At 43.7% G+C, this 24,137-nt stretch overlaps 2 protein-coding genes and 1 pseudogene across 5 annotated transcripts in view; 1 reads left to right on the plus strand and 2 right to left on the minus strand.

Moving 5' to 3' along the window:
- The first annotated feature begins 585 nt into the window (after nt 1-585).
- On the plus strand, nt 586-3,508 carry LOC142578005 (uncharacterized; annotated as a pseudogene).
- A 13-nt stretch (nt 3,509-3,521) lies between these two features.
- Nucleotides 3,522-5,318, minus strand: LOC142574873 (uncharacterized). The gene is made up of 3 exons (XM_075683897.1): nt 4,704-5,318; nt 4,144-4,346; nt 3,522-4,002 (listed from the first exon to the last, which is right to left on the minus strand). The coding sequence occupies exons 1-3, from the start codon at nt 5,316-5,318 to the stop codon at nt 3,522-3,524; spliced, it is 1,299 nt and encodes a 432-aa protein (XP_075540012.1).
- A 7,422-nt stretch (nt 5,319-12,740) lies between these two features.
- LOC142578117 (uncharacterized) overlaps nt 12,741-24,137 on the minus strand; it is an 80,596-nt gene continuing 69,199 nt past the window's right edge. For 3 of the 4 annotated variants that reach the window (XM_075687532.1, XM_075687540.1, XM_075687529.1), the window contains 2 exons: nt 16,676-16,808; nt 13,144-13,830 (listed from right to left, as the gene is read on the minus strand). In XM_075687532.1, the coding sequence (XP_075543647.1) occupies nt 13,569-13,830; nt 16,676-16,808 (395 nt within the window). In that variant the 3' untranslated portion in view covers nt 13,144-13,568. Of the gene's footprint in view, nt 12,986-13,143; nt 13,831-16,675; nt 16,809-24,137 lie in introns of those variants that run through there. The other variant, XM_075687539.1, reaches the window with a different exon arrangement.

Raw genomic sequence — 24,137 nt, forward strand, 5'->3', positions numbered from 1 at the left:
CGGTACTCGCCCACCTGACACCTGCCGCGACGCGTCACCCAACACCGCGCGGTGCCTGTGACCCCACATAACACAGCAACTGTCGCCCGGCTGACACGGGGGCAAGTGAACCCCCTCTCTATGCACAAAGCACGTGGCTGATTCGTGACACTTAAGAACCCGAACAATCAGAGCGACCTTACAGAAGCCTCAGTTCTACATCCGCTGATACATGAGCATGGTTATTTAAGACAGGGCGTATCAATTCTCTGAACTGTATGACATGCGAATACACAGGAGACGCTGAACGCTCTTGGTGGTCATTCCCAAAATTCCAAGATCAATTGGCCACTCTTCTGGAAAATCCAAAACAAAAGGAACTTCCGCAACGTGCCTGCAGCACCTTGTGTTCCCTGAAGGACCAGTTGTAGCCCGCGAAGAAACTTCACATCTCCTTATCACATCCTTAAGAGAGACTGGCCTGATGGACATGTGGTGAAACACCAGTGATTCCGAGACGCTCAGGCCCAGCAATAGACGAGTTGCAAAACAAAATTCGTTGCAGCGCCATCTGTACTTGCGTACAGGAAGCAGCCAGCGGCCGCCATTGTGCATGAATAGTCATGTGCGTTTCGCCCGTTCGGTACGCGCTTGATACCGGCTTGGCGTACTGAATCGACGTTTGTGGCGAACTCATCCCTTTTCGTGCTGTTGTCGGGCGACTGTGACCTGGAGTCATGCCAGTTAACTGCTGTGTGCCACTGTGCACGCAGTTTGGTGGCTTTGACAAGTCTGGACAAAAAGTAAGTCCCTTGTTGCTGCGTCGCACCTCCGTCCTGTGCTTGTCAGGCAGTAGCTTGTTCAAGTAATTAAGCATGTTTTTACTTACTTTAATCGCTAGACATGTAGCTTGATTCATCTATAAGTGATCTCGATACGGTTTAGTGATGAAATTATTAAGTAAATGCCTTTAAAAACCTGAAACCTGTTGCGGTTTGTGGGATGCGGCACGATGTTTACCGGACGCCGTCACACGGTTTTGACCACTTGTCTCCCTAAGCAAAGGGCTATATCGTTGTGTTACACTGTAAAAGGAACGTTTCGAGATCGTGCTGTGCGCGCATGCCATTCTTTAAGGGCGGAGGCCATTTGTGGTTTGGCACAGCTCTGCGAATGCTTATGTCGAAACACCGTCTTCGCCGTTTATGTTGGTAGCGAAACACATCCGGTTCGCGATGTTCGCAGGCAGTACTTGTGCCGTGTGATATGGTCAAGCAAGACAACTAAGTGTGTGTGGACCGACGATGTCAGACATAGCCGTGCATTTCGCCTGACGGCTGCATTACTGTGCACACGCACTTTTAGTCGAGCCCTGTATGCATGTCAAAACGTCATTTCGCGTTTTATTTCGCTATAAAGTTACTTTATCTGCCTTCATCGAAAAAAAAAAAAGACAGATTCTGGTCCGTTGTCGTAAAGCCCTACGCATATAAGCACCTGAAATCGATAAATTTGTAACGGTGCAGCCATGTGCGTAGACCTCGGTTGCGCAGATTTGTCGAGTGTTCGAAGCCTTGTCTTGCATAGCAAAGTCAATTCTTTGTTTTAAGAGAGCGTTGTTGAGATATGTCCCAATCAAGACAGAAAGTGTTCTGAATATTGACTTTTATTCACAGGTGTCATACCACAGATTCCCAAGAGACCAGGACATATACAAAAAGTGGATTGCAGCCATCAGGCGAGATGAAGGCCCACTCTTCACAGTTTCGAAGGCCACCAGGGTCTGCTCTCTCCACTTTCTTGAGAGTGACTTTGTTGCTAATGTTGCTAATGGTTACCGACACTTACACCAGTCTGCTGTGCCATCCATATTTTTATTCAAGCAGCCAAAGCCATCGAGAAAACCACCAGCTCAACGGGCACCACTTCAGAAAGTTGCATTATCAAAAAGGAAGTGTAACGGTAATGTTCAAGGGCTTTCCACTACAGGACAAAAGGTAGACACCCGTATCGATAACCGAGCAGATGACAAGGAAAACTCAGCAGATGGATGCAACAAAAATACATTCAGTGAAGGCACTGACGTCTTCAATGTTGAAGATACGGGCTCCACTTTGCTTCCTGACAAACCGCAACAGTCACCAGAAGAACCAGCCTCTGGAAGTATTTGTGCATGCAGAGAAAATATTTCTGCCCTAGAGCAGGAGCTGGCTGCAAGCAAAGCAAGCGGAGCAGATACAGAAGCTGAAAATCATCACCTGAAGCTGCAAGTAAGCTCTTTAAGAAAAACTATTGCTGTCCTAGAAAATAAACTCTCTGTAAGCAAAGCAACCGAAGCAGAAAATCAGCGCCTGAAGCTGCAAATAAAGGCACAAAATAATGAATTAAAGCTGCTTCGCACAGAGCTTGTAACTGCACAGAAAAATATTGAGAAGCTGGAAGAATTGCCTCCATTTGGAATTCAAAGATTCAAGGACAACAATGATGACATTGAGTTTTACACTGGACTGCCCAGCTACAAGCACTTCTGTGCTCTCATGCATCTCCTTGATTTTGGGGAAAATGGTGAAAACATTGCACGCAAGCGTACGAGGAGCGGGCTACGAAATGTTGAGTATAGTGGTCGGCGACACAAGATTGGTATGGAGAACCAGCTCTTTCTTGTGCTTGTTAAACTTCGAGTTGGCTTATTTCACAGACACATCGGCCACTTGTTCAACGTCTCTATCAGCACAGTGTCAAGAATTTTTTCCGCAGTGCTTGACTATATCTATTTGCAGGTAACAGAAATGACAACATGGATATCACGACAAGCTATTGATGCTGCCATGCCATCTGCTTTCAAGGAAAAATATCCATCAACACGTGTCATCTTGGATGCCACTGAGATTAGATGTGATGTGCCAACATCTTTCGTGACGCAGTCACAAGTCTATTCCTCGTACAAGTCTACCCATACTTCAGAGCACTCATAGGCAAATCCCCTCATGGAGTACTGACTTTTGTTTCGGAACTATTTACTGGGTGTACGTCTGACAGAGAGTGTGTGGAGAAGAGTGGATTTTTAGACCTGAAGTTTGACACAGGTGACTCAGTCATGGCTGACAAGGGATTTAAAATAAAAGACCTGCTACAAAGCAAGAAAGTTATGCTGAACATTCCACCCTTCCTCATGCATGGGCAATTTACTCCCGCCGAAGTGGAGGAGACTCAGGAAATTGCAGCAATCAGGATACATGTGGAGAGGAAGATCAAGAAAATCAAGGGGTATCACATTTTTGACCGGTCGATTCCAATCTCCCTTGTACCCTTAGCGAATCAGATGTGGGCTGTGTGTGCCTTCCTTACAAACTTCCAGCCATCACTTCTAAAAGAAGACACAACCTGATCTAATCCACAGTGTTCCTTAAAGACACTTATTTGCTAGTCATATGTCAATCCTCACTGCCTCGTGGTGCTGCCCTCCTCTTGTGTGCAATAAAATGTTTGCAGCCCTACTTGTCTTTTCGACATGCCATTTTTGCATTGTTTTCTGTATCACATCAGATTACAGTGCTCGACAGGTATGGCAGCAGTGTGTCAAAGTAAAAGTTGTCGAGCACCTCTCTGGCACTTTTCCATTCATTCTCATTAAATCTTATTCTTTCGATCAAAATAAAATCTGCTCCATACACCACAAAGTCACCCCAGCGCAACTCTGATACACCCATCTGCCCAAGCAGTTGATGATAATACTGGTGGTCCCTCTTAAGCTCTGGTACACCATCCCTGATTATGCTACAGAAATCAGTGTTTAGAAGGGCAGACGCCTTGTGGTAACGTAAAGAGTAGGGACACTTGATTTCCACTACACCATAGGATTGTTCTGTGGGGTCGTACACAATCCTGTCGGGCGACGCACCCAACCAAGGAAAAGCTGGGTTAACCAGCAATCCACAGGTGCTAACTGTAGGAGCGTGGCCCAGACGACGTAGAGCATCCTCGTAGCGTTGAGCAGCTAGCGACTCCATCTTGATGCCGTAACTGGAAAAATGTAACAGAAATAAACTCAGTGCAATGTTAGTTAAGCTACAATGTATAGCACAATTTTTGGATACACTAATGCCACTCTGTGGCATATATAATTTGTTCATGCGTTTACAAGGATAAAAAGAAAATACTAACTTGACTGCAGCAACTCTAGAAAGGTCTCTCGCAGCTGTGAGGTTCTGCAGGCCCTTAACAGTCCACTCCTTCCTATTCAGGACCGCACCAAACTTGGAGGATGTGACACGAAGCCGGCGTTCCTGCTGCCATGTTGCACTTTTTGCCTGCTGGCGGCTGTCCTTTTCAAGCGCTTCAGCTGCCAATGGTGTCACACATATCTCCTGATGCAGGAAATAAATGTCAGACAGATATGAAAATTAAAAACATTGCATGTTTCTCACGCTCAGTGCACACATTGGTCTAACGGATAAAGAGATGTACGTCTTAATATTTGTGGGGTTGCTAAAAATACAAAATATTACATCTGTCCGATACGACCTAGTGACAGGAAACTATATGAAAGTGCGCATCTATTTGCTACCAAACGCGGGTCCAAGGCAATTAAAATATTGAATGTGATGACTCTGCCTATAGCATCGAAACCATGGCTAAACGTAATTCGCACAAGGATTTGGCACCAACACACAACAATCGAGAGATTCATAATTCCTTGCAAGAAACATTGACCAGCCTCTGACCTGCATAACACTGTTTGTCTCAAGGTGTGCTGGAGGATTCCAGGCTGTGCCGCTTTCGAAGAAAGTGACAGTCGGGATGCTTTCACAAGAATCTTCTTCGTTTGCTGGTTGTAACCCAGAAAGAAGCACGGTGAAACCGTGTGGCAGCAGGGACTGCTGGTAGCTCTGTGGCGCCAATGAGGACACCAGCCCAAACCGGGACTGCACGGTGTCGCCTTCGTCGGTCAGCAGGAGCGCTTTCGCGAAGTCATTATCTGGGTCAAACGAAAGCAGTTCTTGAGCAAACTTTTGCTTCGCCTCTTCTTGCTCCTGCCGATTTCTACGGCGTACACGGCGCTCCTTCGGCAAGGCAAACTTTGGCGCGCTAGTCCCGCCTTCTTTCACTTTGCGCCAGTCCACGGATTGAAGCGGGCATCCTCTGATTGCGCTTCTGCGGGGAATCCTCCATTGCTGAGGCAAATCCGTGCACGAGAGCTGGTCCGGCGCCTCCGAGAAACCCTTTGACTGTAGGAGCATGGCAGTCCTCAAAACAGCGATCATGTGGTTGCAGGCGAGCTTTCCTGCCGGGCAGTCGCAGCTTCCATCGATGATGCGTGTCGTGTCCAAAGCTATCATCACGGAATACGGGGGCGCGTTCTTTTTGCTTCGGTAGCATGGTGCCTTCAAGAAGATGAGCCCGGCGCTGGAAATAAATAAAGAGTGCTAAGCTCCTCAATCCATGACTTCAGACAAGAGAATAACTATTGCACCAACTGATCTATAATTTGTTTTCTTAAACCTAAGCATAAATAAAGTCATGAGGATTTCTTAACATTCACACAACAGCAAAGCACTTTTATCACTGAGAGTCAACGGTTGCGACTATCGCCCGTTTACATGCGATAGAGTTGCACAAATATTTACCTGTTTTGGGTGACATTCGTCTTCAGCGCACATACGTTGACGTACGATTCCACGTGAAAGTTGTAGCTTCGTTCGTAGCTTCGTTTCGTTCTCGATCGTCCTGCATAAAATTCGTGTACGCTCCGATCTGACAGCGGAGGTAACACGGCAAGGTCGTTCTTCCATCCAGTGATGGGGAAAATTACCTTCCCTGAATGGTGCGACATCGTTGAGAGCGATTGCACAAACGGGGAACACAAAATGCAGCGCAGACGATTGTTCACGTTAAGATAAGGCCACAGAACAAAAACCAACTTGCCTACCCCTATCGCATCCGCATGTGCACTGCGGTTTTTTTTGTAATGTTTTCATGCACAATGGCGGCGCTGCACAGTGTTGCTTGAACACTCCAGAGCTTTTTACAGTGTTGCTGGCATTTATGCAACTGGTCTATTGCCGCGCTTGATCGCCAGGCTAAACCTGCCTGTTGCAACTCACCACCAGTACCTCTGCTAACAATACTCTCGGATTTCTTAAACATAATTTAAAAGAAGTCTCAACGCATATTAAAAAACTAGAGGACACCAAATTAATCTTTCCTAAACTAGAATATGCATCTCCCATTTGGGATCCTGAACAAACTTATATCAGTAACATCAAAGCCTCGCAAAACCGTGCTGCAAGATTTTTTTTTTTCAGATTATTCACATTATTCCAGTTAAAGGGCCCCTGAAACGGTTCGGACAAATTTTGTAGACGCGTAGGGTACAGCTTAAGTAGAACATTCGCACCACAATTTAAGTGAAGCGTTACGCATTAATGGAACTACAAGCGATTAGAAGTTACCCTCCTCCCTAGCCATGCTTTTCCTCCTCAACTCTTTCGCCGAGCGAGCGGGGCTAAGCTCCGGCTTCACTGGTTCAGCGTCACGATGCGACGTCACATCGTCCACTTCCGGTTGTTTTGGAGCCCGCCCCCGCCCGCGCGAGACCTCTCCGCTAGCTGCTTGGCGGTCGACCCCAAGCGAGAGCTATCGAAGCAGCGTGCGTTGCGAGCATTCTGTCGTAGCGCCGAACGTGTCTTGTAGTCCTGTAACCACAGTCAAGCTGGTCATTTCGGCAAATGACTGGAGGCATAAACTCAAGCTGATGAAGGAACTTTAGCGTAGACGTACGTGAGCGGCCTGATCGGTCTGCACGGTCTATACACTTGTTGGCACAGCGCTTAACCAGCCAAGCAAAGCGCTAATATTGCTCTAACCAAGTGTAAACCATTTTAAACATTTATAAAAACAACGTGTTGATGATTACACTCCTGCGAAATATACACACCAGCAGCACACAGTTCGTTGCTGCTACTGTGTATGGTTGAGCTCTGTGCCACCAGGTGGCTGCACCGTGCAGACCATTCACATTTGCTGCTCATCTCATGGCTCATCCCGTTACGGCACAGTCAAGCGGCCAGACTCTGTCCGCTTGCGTTTGCCCTAAAATACCGGACTCGCGACACACTATTGCGTTAGTAGTCTTCCGGTGTAAAGTGACGGCCACAAACGCGCAAATCCTGGCGCCGATCGGATAGCAGCAGTCCGATGCGCAGCAGCCAGTTCGCTCGTACGCTGCCTTGCAGAGGGACACGATGTCGCAGCTTGACATATTGCCAGTCGCTACGTTTGCAGTTCACAAGGTAAAGTCGAATCATAGTGCTCGCGAAAAGACTGAGACCGACCCTGACCGCGGAGCTCTCGTCAAAATGGAGTACGTTGTAACGCAAGCAGACACTTGCTGTGTGCCGGAAGTGCTTAAGTGTACCGAAAAATTATTCTTGTGCATTCTCTTTATGTTACTTTCTTTTCATAAAAACAAATTAACTAACATTCAAACTATTACGAAGATCATTTGTTCACCATAAAGTTGGAAAAATTATCGATCACGCGCCCTTGCCAGCCAATCGGATAGCTCGCCCCACTGACGTCGTATGGGTGATTTCGGTCATATGGGTAGGGGCGGCTTAAAATTCCACCGAACAGTGTGCTGCGATCGGCAGCGATGTGCATGTTTAAAACCTTATAATAAATTACACGCTTTACGCGGGGCACTTAGATGTGTCAATTAATGATCAGAAGGACCTACTCTAACGACTCAGTACGTTTGTAGAAAATTGCCAAAAGCGTTTCAGGGTCCCTTTAAAGAATAAAGCTGAGTTTGACAATTTAGCACTTCGCCATAATATTTATCGCCCATCACTTTTCCATAAACTTCTCTTTATTTATTTTTTTATTTTATTTCGTGATTCATCATTAGTACAGGAGGAGGTCCCGGAGTTACAAGAACTGTCAGGGGGACCTCCTATTAGTAATTTACCATTGCATGAATTAATACATTTGGCAACATAGCAGCGACAGACATCAGAAAACGCGAAGTTAATGAAAAAAATAAACAATTACAAAAGGTTGCTTACAATAATTGAAGTTCAAAACAAGCAAATGAAAACGATACAGCGTATGAATAAATAAATATGTAGTATTTGACACGTTATGGAACATAGGGATGACACATGTCAAAGAACACGGGGTTAATGTAACAGATAATTAGAAATAAATATATGCTTACAATACGCAAAGTACAAATGTTATATAGACTATGCGACAAAAACTTTGAAATGCCTAAGAAAGGAGAAAAAAGAAGACAAAGGAACATATAGAATAACCAATAAATAAAGGCTGTCGATACAATAGGTAAGTACAGAACCATTGAAAACTGAGAAATAGATTTGTACACAATATATACTTATAGTAATGAATCAGTAGCCAGTAGTGTCATTAGTAAATATTTCTTCGTGTCTCTCCTGAATGTTAATGTTGTGCGGCAGGCTTTAATATGGGGTGGTAGATTGTTCCAGTATTTAATGGCCGTAAAAAGGGAAGTAAACATTCCATAATTAGTGTTTATTCGAGGAAGTAAAAAATTGTTGTTAGAGGAAAATCTCGTATTGTTAGTGTTGGTGAGAGCAGAGTTATTAAATGCATCTAAAATTATTTCATGATTTAGTGTGCGGTATATTAGTAAAACCAATTTGAGCTGGAGCATGTAACGTAATGGTAGTATTTTTAAGGAACTGAAAATTGGTACAGCATGTGACATGTAACTAGAGAAATTAATGATCCTCAAGGCTTGATTTTGTAAATGTTGTAGATGTATTATGTGCGAGCAATATGTGTTTCCCCAAACTGAGATGCAGTATTGTAAGTGACAGTGAATAAATGCGTGATAAAGTGAAGTTCTGATGTTTTGTGGAAAATACGAGCGCGTTAGGATTAGTACTCTTATTCCAAACGCAATTTTTTTTGAAACCATGTCAGCATGCAAGTTAAACTTTACCACCATCCTTCACTTCCTGAGGAATTTTTTGTCACCACCAGTTATCTTTCCACTTCATGACCATCCATATCAAGTCAAACGCATTAACTGCCAGTCATTCCGTTCTGCATATTCATTCTTACCGCGCAGAGTAACTGAATGGTACTCTTCACCATCAGACATTGCCATGGGACCCAACTTAACGAAGTTTCAAGATACAATTCACTCCCGACTTGCCACCTAATATTTTTCTTACTCTGCAATTTTTTTTTCGGCGATGCCTGTTGCTGTTTTGCTTTTCAGTGCGGTGCCCTTGTTTCTCATACGTCCTAACGTATTCTCTGCAAGCTTTGCTTGCGACACATCTTCTACATTACCTGTGTTTTCACTTTATATTATTTTGTGCTTTCTTTGTTTTCGCAATACGATGTACAGTCTGCAACCAATGCCTGTGGGCCCATGCCCCCCTGTAATACCCTCAAAATAAGAGCTTTTGTGGCACTTTGAATAAATAAGAAAGTCGCAGTTTCGCCCAGAAGGCGAAGCATCGATTGTGACAGCAAATTAGTATGCGCCAGATTGAGTCGAGATTGTCGGCTCCCCTCGCACATACAGCATAGAGTGCGCAGCGACGGTGTTATCACCCTTGAACTTTATACGGAACATCACGGCGACGGCAAAAATGTGCGCACCGGGCATCATGCACATCCACTGCAATTTGTAAACACAGAGACAAGGAAGGCATCTGAGGCAAGCAATGGTTGTATCATCACAAGTTCAAACATGGCGACGCCCATGCGTTCACCATGAAAGAGGTCTATATATGGAAATAAACAGCATAGACAAAAAAAAACGGACTGACACACATCCGACTAGTTCCTGTGAGCCTGTGCCTCTGTGTGTTTGTCCACACTTTGTCATCTCCTATATCAGTGTTAAGCTTTGCTAAGGACACCCTACTACAAATTTGAATGTTTAAGACTTTCTTTAGTAACGCATAGTCCATGGCAGAATGCCTTTTCACTTCATTGACGAATATTTGCCATGTCAATCCCCCCCCCCCCCCATTCTATTTCACTGGCTGCATCGTTGAGAGCGCTGCACCCGAGACATTTCGCCTCCACCCCCTCGCCCCCTAGTGGCACCACTGCACCCACGCAACAACTAGCCAGCGTGACAAACCGGCTCAGGGGATGCGCATAAAATGCAACAACCTACAACACGAGTATTTCAGCGGGCGCCAATGTGCATGCTTTGCCTAGCAAACACTCTCGCGTGTAGCGTCACGTGACATAGGCCGGAAGAGGTCTATTGGGCGTCCAGACAGCTTAAGAGCTTGTGAATGAGAAACATGCGCTTTCAGTTACCTGGAGCACCATGCTAATGGCTGTAACGAGCCAACGGGAGCAGCACGTCACCAGATGGACATACAGTGTTCATGTTGAACGATGTGAGTGATACTGTAGCACCGCACGTCGTTTTAACTGTCGAAATAATAAGACTACCCAAACAATAAATCAATACAAACTTTTCCATAGGCTGCTTCTGATCCCTCCAACGTTGGCAATGTATTCGGAGGGGTGGAAAGAAGACAGGAGAGTCACACAAGGCTGGTAATGAATTGGGATCTTAGCAATGCTGCAAAGTGGGTGCGGCACCTCGTGTTTTTTTTTTCCGAGATTTTTGCGTTCCTCTTTTGTTGCAGACATCCAGTAGCCAGATATAATTGTTACAGCCAATAATGCGGCATCGAAACATTCTAGTAAGAAGTGTAATTTACCATACAACACACACAAAAAAGTTAACAGCGCCGCAGCTGCTCATTGTTACGTCAGAGTATTGCAAAACCAGCAATGCTATGAGTGAGTTTGACAGTACGTCTTTCTGTCTAATTAAAATGTTTCAGCGTTTGTCCCCTTTGCATTTTTCTTACGAACTGGTTATAACAATGGAATTTTCTTGGCACAAGTAGTCTTATAGGTTGGTTCGACTGTATATTTAGATGCATGTAATCTGAGGAGCGTGAGAAAACTGCTTTCGGGTATCTTATGTGCCATAATAAAAGAGAGAGAATGGCACATGTCCCCAGACGCCAATGAAACATGATACGAATGGTCAAATAAAAACAAGTTGATCTGCCTCAATCGAGACAAATTCACATTAGACTACCTACAAGTGAGCTAAAGTGACAGTACAGCCATTGCACAACAGCAGCAGCTCACCTACAGCAACATCATTTGGAAGAACACTCGCTTCCACCATTCTCGCTTGAAACTACGATAAGTGTTATTCCTTACACATTCTGAAGTCCATGATGGTCGAAAAAGAAAGAGCCGCAGCTGCGTCAAAGGGTGAAGCATTGATGGTGACCATTCGTAATAAGAGTCCCCTCGATGATGACGAGCGCTCACGGTCACAACGCTGGTGTGGTGAAGGGTGCAGGCAGCAGTGTGTGCGCATACTTGTCCCAAAGCGAATGTTCCATGGTACCGCTCACTTACCATTTCACTATGACATGCCACCAAAATTAAGCAAATCACATGACCTCCAAGACTGGGCACGCAGGTAGACAGCGTGCATCAAGGCTTGCCCTCGCATTAACATAGGAAGGAAAGCCTTTCTCCATGCTTGTATCTGCAGCACATTCCGTGACCTCCAATGCACAGGCACAGCATGCAGGCAACAACAACCAAGGTGCAGGCCGCACATGTGCCATCACACTGCATGGCCACACTGCAGTGATGACGTGAGCACTTTTTGAGCATTTGTATGGATAGCAATCAAATAGTGCACCAATTGACTTGGAATGACAATTTGGTGCACATATTACCAAGGTGGATCAGTGGTTCTGGTCATCTGCTGCAGAGCACAAAGCCGTGGGTTAGATCTACAGCCACATTACGTTGGGGACCGAATGCAAAACTGCTCTCGTGTAGAGAGCTTTCAGTGCATGTAAAAGGGTCCCTGAACCACTCCTCGGGCTTGATAAGAAACACATTCTGCGGGCAGCACGCGCTGCTGCGAACATCTCGGCCAAATTTTATAGTGCGAAGTTCACAAGTACAGTGCGAAGTTACCTTTCTCTCAAACACCCTCCTTTTAAACAAAGGCCTTCTCAACCCAATTCGAAGCTGCAAGCAACTGGCATATGTCGTCACATGCAAGATTCCCATAGGTGGTTCCTATCTAACAATAGTTACCAGGACAGGCCGCAGGCTCATGTTATTCGTGCATCCAGTGAACATACGCACCTGGGAAATGCTATTCCCATGGAGCAGCAGTGTCTGGCCGACCCCTTCCATGTCGATAGAATAGGTAGTTGATGTTATGGCTCTTTCGTCGCCATCTTCCTGCTGTTCTGACACAGAGCAAGTCACTGAATTTTCATTAAATGTAGCAAATATGACCTCTGTTTCCCGGAGTCCAGGGACCCCACACAATGTTAAGAGGTGGGGTTGCCACTGGCAGGTCCGGCGGCTCAGGAACAAAGTACACAAACTGGCAGCCAACATGAGAACCACCAGCGAGCTGTTATACGCATTATTAATGTAGGCGCACTATCGAAAACCAACCGTAATGCTTTGGGTCAATAATGTACAAGTTGGCAGAAACACTCTGCAGTTGAATTGGTTGCTTTCTATACATGCATGTGTTATGGCTAGATTGCAATGATTGCTTCAAGTTAGCCTCAGAATCAAATTAAAAGTTTCGAGTACTATTACTCATACTTCAAGGTTGTCACACCAAGCTCTAACCAAAACTACCAAGAGGTGAATTCCACAGACACCGCAACAGATTTCAAACAGTGCTGTGCCAGCAGCAAACCATATTTATTATTTAACTTACAAAGTAAAGCTGCAAATAACACACTCATTCTTATGTTCTCAGTTCCAGGATCATCACGACAGGTCCAAACTTTCAAGATCCAGAACAGTGTCGTACTTAGAATCTAAAGTCTTGTCTTGAAATACGCCTTGTACTGCTACTAAGAATTCCAGTGCCCTGCAGGACTCTGTGACCTCCTTCTTCAATGATGCAATCCTAAATATAACAGATGAAGATAAGAAGATAAAAAGCTTCCCAGGAGGCTTCTAAGAGCAATGTCAACTTCAGTTAGTGATAGGTCCGATACTTTACTATTCTGGGTAGTCTAGCCTCCAGAATAGACACAACACAAATATAACAGAAACAAACCAGTCTTCGTTTGTTTTCTTCTTTATTCGTGCCCTGCCATGTTGCAAAGATTTTGTCAATGTAGTCCCCACCTTTGCATTCTTTTTTATTCAAAGCACTAAGCAGAGTCCATTTCAATCAAAAGTACTATCTTAGCCACAACTGGAGCTTTTTGAATGGTATTATACACTACTCTCAGAGATGTCAACTGTACTAGGGTGTGTTCATAGCAGTTGGGTGAGGATGCCTGGGACTTTATGCAATAGCATTAAGGGTCCCGTGTCGCAGAAAATTTGGCGTTGGCGTCCGGCATCCAGCGTCAGATGTTTCAGCAAAAAGAATTTCAAGCCATGCATACCCAGGCCCTCCATGTGGTGCAAGGAAGTTATTGAACTAATTGAACTTAAGCTAAAATATGTAGAAAAATCATAACGTACGACTTACACACAACCTACAGACATATTAGTGTCAGATTGTAATTTGAATATAGGAGAAAACATAATTCTGTTACTTGAAAACTCAAACACATCCCTTTTGCAGCGTTTCTACCATTCATAGACCAGCCACAGCATCTGCAATTTGCACCCGCTAGCACATCTTGGAGGCCACGGGGCCCGGTTCCTTGCAACACCTTCAGATGGTGCTCGCCTCCGCTGCATCGCGATGCACGCAAGCAGCCTGCCTTCGTCCATAGCGCTCGTCGCCAGAGTTTCCTGGTGTAAACATTACAGTTACATACGCTCCAGTTGACAGGAAGCATGAGAAGCAGTCAGGGATCTTTGAATGCTATCACGTTCCACTTTTAAAAGTAAAGCTTAAGCTTCTTCCGAATTTTTCCTTAAATTCTCATTTAAGAACAGTACTGGGGGTCAGGGGGTGCTGATTATTGAAGGAGAAAAAGGCAATGCTTGTTTTACAAAAGAGAAAGGCACGTTTCTTAGCTAAAGAAATATTAAAAATGCCCTCTCATACATATGAGACCAAAGAAAGGTGAGAAAGTCCCGTCTATTGTGCTTCACCACCGTCAAATATACATCACTAATGGGACCCAAAACTCTACTCTTCTAAGTCCTCTCAAAGTGCTCACTGCTTTCAACAAAGCGCTATTTTCAAGATAAATAATTATATATTACTAAGGTCTTGGAAATAATAAGTGGGAATATGTGTAAACAGCACTCGTCTGACAATAGATCCCAAATATGCAACACCTTGCAATACTCAGATTTCATGTATTTTCCCCTCTACAAGTCTACACAGCAAACCTCCTGGAAGCCTTAAAACCATGGGGAATTTCATAGATAGCCAGACTTTCAAGATAAGGTAAATTTTGATGCTCTGACTGTGCATAGAGAATTTATAGGCCTGTAACGTATAAAAATTTTTTTCATTTTCCCATTCTATATACTCTTTGCCTCAGGACCAAGAATTTTTATGTAACCTGTGATAGGTGTATATGTATAATAGTACTTGACATTACATGAAGCGTCATGTTTTTCTGTCTGCACGACTTTTTAAAATCTTTTTTGAATTCTTAGTGGGGCTATAGCTGTGCACATTGACTGCTTGCTTTGGTGTTTCTTTGGCCACCTTAATCACTGCTTGAATACACTAAACCTTCTGCGATACTCACACAGTCCTGCCAACTTTATCATTTGAAAAATACGACAGTGAAAGTCAAGAAATGTTAAAATTTGGTGCAAGAGAGTATTATTACTTGATCGTTCATAATGTTGACTGTTTAAAAATATTCGCAGACTTTCTTATGGCGGGATGCTGCGAACAGCCACTCTGTTTCATACATTAACAGCAACAATGACCTGCACCGACGGCAAGCAGAAAGATTTACCAAGTGTATTAATAAAATATTCATGTAATGGCTGTCGAACATTTGTTTGACAGTATACACATGTTGCTGATGCACAGGTAGGTCTGCATAATCAAGGGGTCTGAAAAATTGGACAATTAAAGTTATGCAGTAAATGCATTTGTCTTCTTTTTTAAGTTAATTTGCCCTAAAATATGTACACAAACGAAAAATCATTAAATATTTTCGTCGATACGACAATCATAAATGTGCGCTCAAGATCAGCCCTTCTACGACACAATCATAAAAGTTTGCAGGTATGCTAACACTATAAGCCGCACACTGCAAATTGCATGTGATCATGGGCTTTCACAAGCTACTGGCCCAATCGTTTTCCAGTACACTGTCTTTTTGTTGTGATAACAACAAGTTAAATTAAATAAATGGGTGACCTTTCTGCAATGGCCTCATACAAAGCACCCCGGCATTGTCAGAGGGCTAACAGCCCTCAGGCACACTTTTCAAATATTCACACAACTCGGTGCCAAGAGCACACATGCTCTTGATGGGCATGTATGATCGCTTGTCACAATACAGCAGTGGTTCAAGAGAGAAAACACTGCCAGTTCAACATTAATTACATTTTCAAATGAAGCACACTCTTTCCTAACTTTTCGGATGATCATTGAGCAGGTTCATCTAGATCAGGCACAAGCTTAGGGTAAAGAAATGATAGATACAAAAATTTAACATTAATGGAAAATTGCTACGACCACAAAACATTTATGTGCATGTTCTTTGTATACATTAAAGGGACACTAAAGAGACTACACTGTGTTGTAAAAATGTCACGCTGAACTCGTCACAACCAAAATGACCAAAATGCGAAAGATACTTTGCAATCAGAGACATCATGCCGACATACCCACCCTGGTGTTTCGGCATGAAATTCGAAAATGACACTTTGACCGTCAATTTCTCTTTCAATAATCAGCCCATTATACTGTGAAATCAACAAGAGTAGAGTTCTTCAAGAATACTTTATCAATCAAAACTGATTGTTTCTTTTAAGTGCTTTATTTATTTAGGTGTCCGTTTAAGCGTTAAAAACAACAGTAAAGAGTGACAAGAAAATACAATTTCGGCAATATTTGCATAAATCACTTCTGGTTGAAAGGCCACTTCCTAATTCTCTGTGTAAACAAAATGTGTTTTGAATACAAAACCATTAAGAGAATTAACTCCTCTATTGCATGACCTTGTAGCATAGAATTGGGCAGCCCACATTGCAAGTAGCACATGAAAATACACAGTGGACCACTGGACTCTTGGCCGAGTGTGCTCAGGAACCAAGTAAATTCTGATATATTGAAGTTCCCACATTTTAGTTTCCTGGTGTTATGGATGCAATCAGCAAAACAAAAAACATTACAAAATGAAATATTCAAGCTTAAAAGCAAGCAATCTGCTTGTAGATATCAAATTAGCTATTCCTTACGTCTCTTCACCCTAAAAAAGCTCATAAACAGGCCACTAATACCGTAAAAAAAGAACTAATCAGTTTTATTGTCCAACAAGTCCCAGACGATGCCCAGCTGATCTCTACCTTTTGCCTCACCTGTCCCACAAGTCAGCTTCTGATAATAAGGACGCAGTGCGCCTGCATTTCAGGGAGCTTTTCAAAGAAATGTCTCTCTGGACAGAACTGGTCTACTTCAAAGCACGGAGTGCAACAGGAGTGAGCATTTCCCTACCTGGACAGCTCCTGTGCAGTGACCTGGGTCACTTTAGCAAATTTCCTGTGTGCCTCCGACGCATTAGCAAGAGGCAGATGCCTTAGCGCTCCACCATTCTCAGCCACTGCCAGCAGACTTGAGCCCAGCTTCGCTGCAATGACAAAACAAGAAAGAGTAAAGAACACGAAGTGCAACAAGACTGACGGTACCGACAGGCGGCCAATACAGTCGAACAACGAGAAGCTTTGCTTACTCCGACAATCACCTTTAATAGCTTCCATTTTCTTTTGTACCAACATTCCCGGTCTTTCGCTCTTTCTCGAGTTTCCTTGCCTCTCCCAAGTTAGGTTTATTCCCGTGTCACCCTGACATGACTAGAGTTTCATAACCAACACTACCAGAAGCCCAAGTGGTGCTTCATTTGCACAACTAGTACAGCAGATGATGTGTACAGCACGCGGTTGCTAACTTGGCCATGCGCTGTGCAGAGTATGTGCTTGTGCTTTCTCTTAAACATTCAAGTTCATTGCATGTTCGTACCGAAGCATTTATTTATGCTAACTTAATTCTCGTGGTTTAAAACCACTGCAGTTTTTGCATAATTCTGTGTCGTACAAGAAAACTTAAAATGAGGCTAAACAACACCACCAGATCAGTTTAAAATGGTAATCTTTCACAACACAATTTTCAAATATTTGTTTTAAAAGGCTTGGCTGATAGCTATAAAAAATTGAGACCAAGCTTGCCTTTCTGAATTTTGCACCAAATTTTTGGCATCATTAAAGGCGCCCTGATACGCTTTTCTATTTAATCATAAAAAAGTTGCAGTTTCTACCGAAAGGCAAAGCATCGACTGCGATAGCAAAGTGGGAGACAGCCATAGTAAGTAAGGATAGTAGTTTCACCTGTGATATAACATTGTAAACACATACTTATTAAGTAAATTAACAAGCATGGTCTAAGTTAGCACAAGCAAACATGCACGCATCACACTCAATGACCACAGACAGTCGCGGTCAAAACGCCAAGATGAGGAAGCGTGGCAGCAGCAGCAAGCAAAGTGACCTTCATGCAGTCTATCACTTCAATGCAAAACTGAGTGGCGAAAACACAGCAGATGCTAAGCTGGGAGCCGTCGGCCCACTTAAGCACTGCCTCTAAAGCAGATCATTTTCAAGATAAAGCCCACGCAACCGTGCACGGCCTCACCATACGAAATTGCTGCTGAAGTACATCGCCACCCTTACCTCACTTCCCCCCAGTTCCTTGCACACGACAGAAGATGTGTTTCCTCTCCCCTTTCCTTTCTTGCGGACATGAGATTAAGCCATGATTGTCGGCTCACGCTCACACGTTTTCACTCGCACATACAACATACGGCGTGCCGTGACGGTGTTATTGCCCTTGGGCATTATACGGATCATCACAGCAATGCTCACAATGCGATAAAATGGCTTCCCTAAAGGATGTCATTTTGCAAACCCCATGCCCGAAAAATTTTTCAGATCCTTCAAATATAAGTAACATTATCACACCAATACCTTGCTTTCTCTTTTGGTCTTCACTTGCATGCAGGAAGCTACACCGCAGTGAGGTCAAGAGGGCAAAGCCCCCCCTGAGTGTCGTGGCTGTGAAAGGGCTAGTCGCTGTAACCCATGGCGGCTGCAGTAGACTACGCTATGCAGCACGCCTCGGCAGAAACAGTTATGCGAAACTGTCATATGTAGACCAACAGTGCAAAGATGAAATTATTTTTCTGTCTCTCTCAGATCGCAGACATACATATGTTTCATTTATGTAACTCAGAATTGGCAATTATGTATTACTGAGAATGGTCTCCCCATCTCAACACTGTCAAAATCCATCAAGTCATGGAGAGTTGGTGTGAGAACTTCAAATCAGGTGTCGCCACCTGTCTTTCAACGAGAAGACTCATACAAGGCACTTTGCAGTATGTATGCAAGTAGGTTCCTGTGTCGCATTGTTTCGGGCCTCTTCAATAGAAGAAAAATTAGCATCTAATGGTGGGATCGAACCTTGGCACCCAAACACAACAACCTGGTGTTTTAAAAACATAGGCCACACTCGCGCACATATTTCTTTCGTGGCAATGGAAACTAGCTCTTCCAAGCAGAAGCGAGGGCCCTCGTGCGCATGTGCTCGTCCCCATTTGATGATGGACAATTACCACTGTCATTCGTGTGCATCATGTTGCATAACAACAAGCAATACATACTACCATACTAGTGCATACAAGTACCAACATGTACTATCGGAAATTTCCAGATTATATAGGGAAATAATCTTCATAAGATTCCAAGCACAATGTGAATAGTGGTGCACACGCTCGGATGTGTGCGACCGACAACTATGCTGGCCACTACTGTAGCTTAAGTGTTGCTTTTTTACTGGGCAAAGAAACCTGAGAAGAAGGCAAGGACCGTGAAATGAGTGATGGAGCGAAAAGTGCCAGGCACGACGTTAAGAGCAGGAAGGTGGCGGTGTGGATAAGAGAGCAAATAGGGGTAGCCAGTGTTGGGCAGTGTCGAAACTACATGTAACTTAGATACTATCTTAGATACTCTTTGGGTACCTTGTATCTATCATGATACATCGGGCAAGGCGTGTGTCAGTATCTGTATTTCCAATATATGAAAGAATGCATAGTGTATCTTAAGACACAAGATACTGCTTAAAAAATTGAATTATGGGGTTTTACGTGCCAAAACCACTTTCTGATTATGAGGCACGCCGTAGTGGAGGACTCCGGAAATTTTGACCACCTGGGGTTCTTTAACGTGCACCTAAATCTAAGTACATGGGCCCATCGAAATGAGGCTGCCGTGGCCGGGATTCGATCCCGCGACCTCGTACTCAGCAGCCCAAGACCATAGCCACTGAGCAACCATGGCAGGTAAGATACTGCTGTTATAACATCACCATGAGAAACCATAAACCTTGGTTGAACCCCACTTCTGAAGCTGATACTGCTGTCACTAAGCCACCTGAATAAAACTAAAGGCAGCGACATTCTTATCTTTCTGCCAGAGCTCTGAAGCAATGGCAGGCGGTGAGGTCTATGCATCCCTATTGGTGGAGCAGATTGACGAGGTGGCGCCTGCACCACCTCGACAAACACAGTGCGCGAACGTCTGCGTGCAGCCTACATTTTTTTTTTTTTTTTAGTTGCGTGAGTGCCACGACACTTGCTCATAGCCACCTTACTGTAATGCATACACCAATATATGTGGCGTATTTCCCGCAAATTCTGATGCCGCTATAATGTCGTTACCAGAGTTTCTCTTGCATGGTGCTTTGTTATGAAGTCTGAAGAATACAAGACTAGGGTTGCCTTGCATCTAGTGGCTTTCACACAGCAATTTGAAGGATCTTGTAGATGTAAGTTTGACTGTTTTGAACCAAAGAGTTGATGATGCTGATTCCAAGAGACAAGGTATTCAAGGTATTTTGTGAACGTGACTGTTGCTTGCAAGCACCAAAAGCAATGTTTTAGACTCTCACATGATAAGAATTCTGTGAAATATGATTAAGCTACGAACGTGCATATTACGGATGGTCTAGTGCTTGTTTATATGTCATGAAAGTGAAATTTCGTAACTATTAGTTGTGCCATACGATACAATATGAAACAGCCTTTCTATTTTACTTAGATATATTTTTATTTTTTTCAGCTCAACCTTAAAGGGCCCCTCACCAAGTCTGGCCATTTTGAGCTGACACGCACAATGCATTTAATGCACGCTAACGTTCGTGTCTGCTAAGTATTACATCGCTACACACCCCGGACAAGTGGACTCGGCGGCACCGTACGGCGCACGATGCTGAATTTCGTGTTCTGCTTTGTACAGGTGTTCCTGTGGCTACCTGGATCCGCCCATGGCTGTTCCTTGCCACCGACTGACTACACATCCCGTCCATGTACAGAGGCACCAACAGCATTGTGTCTGCACAATCACGTGCGGTCTACTGATGCATCCGTTTTCGCACCGAAAGCACCGCCGCAAGAGGACAACTGCGCAGGGCTGCTCAAACTGGACATCTCGTTCTGCGCACGACCCAAGCGAATTACGTCATCAGATGGACATAAAAAGATGGATCGACCGGCTGCACCTTTCAGTGGACTCGGCGGCCCCGTACGGCGCACGATGCTGAATTTCGTGTTCTGCTTTGTACAGGTTGGTGACAAACAATTTTGTAGTAGTCCTTTTAGAAGTAACTGTGTTTGATTACGGGTGCTGCCGAGTCCCCACTGCTTGTTCCAGTGTTGTGTTGACCTATCTCGTGTTATTTTCGTGTTACTAAAGCTTAGTGGTGACATTGAGGAGAACCCAGGGCCCGATCAAGACAAACTGGATGCGATCTTAAGTGCTGTTACCGCAATTAAGACATCACAACATCAGTTAGAGTCAGGTCTACTGAGTGTCCAAGTCAGGCTTACAGAAATAGAGACAAATCTTGCTTCTCTGCAGCTTTATAATGAAAAGGTTCTAAAATGCAAGGAAGCTATTAACACTACGAATCGGGAGATGGCTCGGTTAAGCAATAAATTAGAAGACCTGGAAAACAGAAGACGGAATAATTTAATCATATACGGCCTCAAAGAGGGAGACAACGAAAGCCCGGCAATTTTGGAAAAACGCGTGATACATGACATTTTCAAAGACATTCTTGCAGTTGAAGTTAAATCTATTGAACGGATTCATCGTATCGGCAAGAAACGTACTGCACGTGAACGCCCAGTAATCCTTCGTTTTTTCGATTTCACTGAGAAAATGTCTGTTCTTCGAAACTGTTCCAAGTTGCAAGGCGAAAAGATATATATCTCGGAAGACTTCTCACCAGCAGTACGGCATTATGTTTGAATGCAAGAAGCGTTGTCAATAAAACCGAAAAATTAGAAGAAATAGTGCTGGTATACAGCCCCGATATAATTGTCATCACTGAAACCTGGTTGCATTCTCACATTGACGATTCAGAGGTGCTTCCCAATTCCTATTCTATCGTTCGTTTCGACTGCGATGGCCGGGGAGGGGGCGTTACCATAGCTATTAAAGAAGGCTTATCATTTAAGAAAGACGAAGGAATACCCAAGCACGAGAGTGTGTGGTGCAGTATTACTATCAATGGAATGTCAGAGTTCGTTGGCAGCATATACCGACAACCAAATGCGCCAACTGACTATCTTGCTGAATTGCAAGACTTTCTGTGCCATAAAATTAACGAGCGTACTAAGCTAATCTTAGTCGGAGACTTCAACTTAACTGGGATTGACTGGGGAACTCTGACAATTGGTGGAAACGAGCACAATAGTTGTGAAATGCTTCTGAATATTATGTTTAGTTTTTCTTTAACCCAGCTTGTTAGGGAGCCAACACGTATACAAGGGCAAGCAAGCTCCATTCTTGATCTTGCTTTCGTTTCCAAGACGCTAAACCCTGATATCAGTATCGAAAATGGAATCTCGGACCATAAAATGCTTTTACTTACTTTTGATAACTTCACTTTCAGTCCCAACCAAATCCCCAGCATATCTCGCATAACTGTCAAGGATTACAGCAGGGCAGACGATGTCAGTGTTATTGATTACATTGAAATAACGCTAGATAGTCTTTTACAGTCGGGATTTGAAAACGTGAATGACTTATGGTTAAAGCTGAAACGAATAGTAGCGTACTGTGAAGAAAAATTTATCCCATCAATAAAAAAGCAACTAAACAGGAAGACACCTTGGATTACACGCAGTATTATCCACCTCAAAAGAAAGTTACAAAGAATGCGTAAAAAGAAAACCAACGTCGATGCTATAAATGAACTTTCACAAATGCTCAGAGCAGAAATTTCTTCAGCAAGAAGCAATTTCTTTACAAATACGCTGACCAATTTTATGACACAGGAGCCAAGAAAGTTCTGGCGTTACCTGGCAAAACCGGGGGCGTCTATCGACCAAATGGAAATAGACGGAGCCATTACGGATAACGCAAATTGTATCGCGAACGCCTTTAATCACTATTTCCAGTCTGCGTTCACCCGTGCTTCTACCTCAGAGTTCAATCAAGCGGAATACCACTCCCGCATGCCTGACCTTGTCATAACAGAATGCGGCATTCTTAACTTACTGCTACAGCTTGATGAAAAGAAATCGCCTGGGCCCGATGGATTACCCAATCCTTTTCTAAAGCGATACGCGCAACAACTGTCTCCCCTACTTCAAAAAATTTTCTCCATATCCATGGCAACAGCATCCGTGCCCGCCGACTGGCTTTGTGCGAAAGTGGTCCCGGTGTTAAAAAAAATGGGAATAGGCTCTTGGTAAGCATGTACAGGCCTATATCACTAACTAGCTCTTGCTGCAAATTAATGGAGCATGTAATTAACAAAGCAGTCATAACTTACTTGGAAAGCAACAAGCTTTTATATGTAAACCAGCACGGCTTTAGGAAGGGACTATCAACAGTTACGCAATTACTTGAAATTACTCACGACTTCACGGCTGCTATTAACTCTGGTTTGCAAGTGTATGCAGTGTTCGTTGACTTTGCAAAGGCTTTTGATTCTGTCCCACATTGTAAATTAATTGAGAAGCTTAAAATGATTGGTATTAATTCAAACATAGTTTCCTGGATTGCAGCTTACCTCTCAGGCCGTACTCAATACGCCGAAATAAAAAATGCCAAATCCATTAGCCTAGACATTTGCTCTGGTGTTCCACAGGGATCAGTATTAGGACCTACACTTTTTTTAATATATATAAATGACATTTTTTCCTGTGTCACTTCAGATGTTGTACTGAGATTATTTGCAGACGACTGCGTTGTATACACTACGGTTCGTTCACAAGATGACCAAAATAATCTGCACTTAACACTGACTAACATTGATTCTTGGTGTAAAACTTGGGATATGAAAATAAATGTAAGCAAAACGTCATCTGTCACCATAACAAGGAAAAAAAGTCCCATCTATTTTAGTTACCTTTTATCAGGATCTGCTGTGACGCATAATAATGAAGTAAAGTACTTGGGGGTAACGTTTACTGAAACATTGAGTTGGGAATCCCTCATAGATAACATATGTACAAAAGCATACTGACAACTTGGATTCATCCGACGAAAATTGTCAGCTGCACCAGCGCATGTAAAACTAAACGCCTATATGACTCTAGTAAGACCCATCCTGGAGTACAGGGCCATAGTTTGGAACCCCCATCAGTCTTACCTGAAAACGAAACTTGAAAGAATCCAAAGCCTAGCACTTCGTTTTATTCATTCCCGTTACTCCCGCTACGATAGCGTGACACTTCTCCGTAAAAGGGCTAGCATCTCGACGTTAGAATGCCGACGACTAACTGCATGTATGAAATTTATTTTCCTGTTATATCATGATTGCATCAACATAACTAAAGACGTGTACCTAAAGCCACCTCACCACCGCTCCAAAAGAATCAATCACAACTTGTGCA

Source organism: Dermacentor variabilis, chromosome 1 (genome assembly GCF_050947875.1).
Source record: "Dermacentor variabilis isolate Ectoservices chromosome 1, ASM5094787v1, whole genome shotgun sequence".
NCBI lineage: Eukaryota > Metazoa > Arthropoda > Arachnida > Ixodida > Ixodidae > Dermacentor > Dermacentor variabilis.

What these genes read in the sequence shown, in the direction of transcription:
- LOC142574873 (XM_075683897.1), bottom strand. Translation starts at nt 5,318, where the DNA reads ATGATAGCTTTGGACACGACACGCATCATCGATGGAAGCTGCGACTGC. An exon ending in AGACAAACAGTGTTATGCAG is followed by an intron (nt 4,347 to 4,703) that starts GTCAGAGGCTGG and finishes TTCCTGCATCAG; the next exon opens with GAGATATGTGTGACACCATT. An exon ending in TCTAGAGTTGCTGCAGTCAA is followed by an intron (nt 4,003 to 4,143) that starts GTTAGTATTTTC and finishes ACATTTTTCCAG; the next exon opens with TTACGGCATCAAGATGGAGT.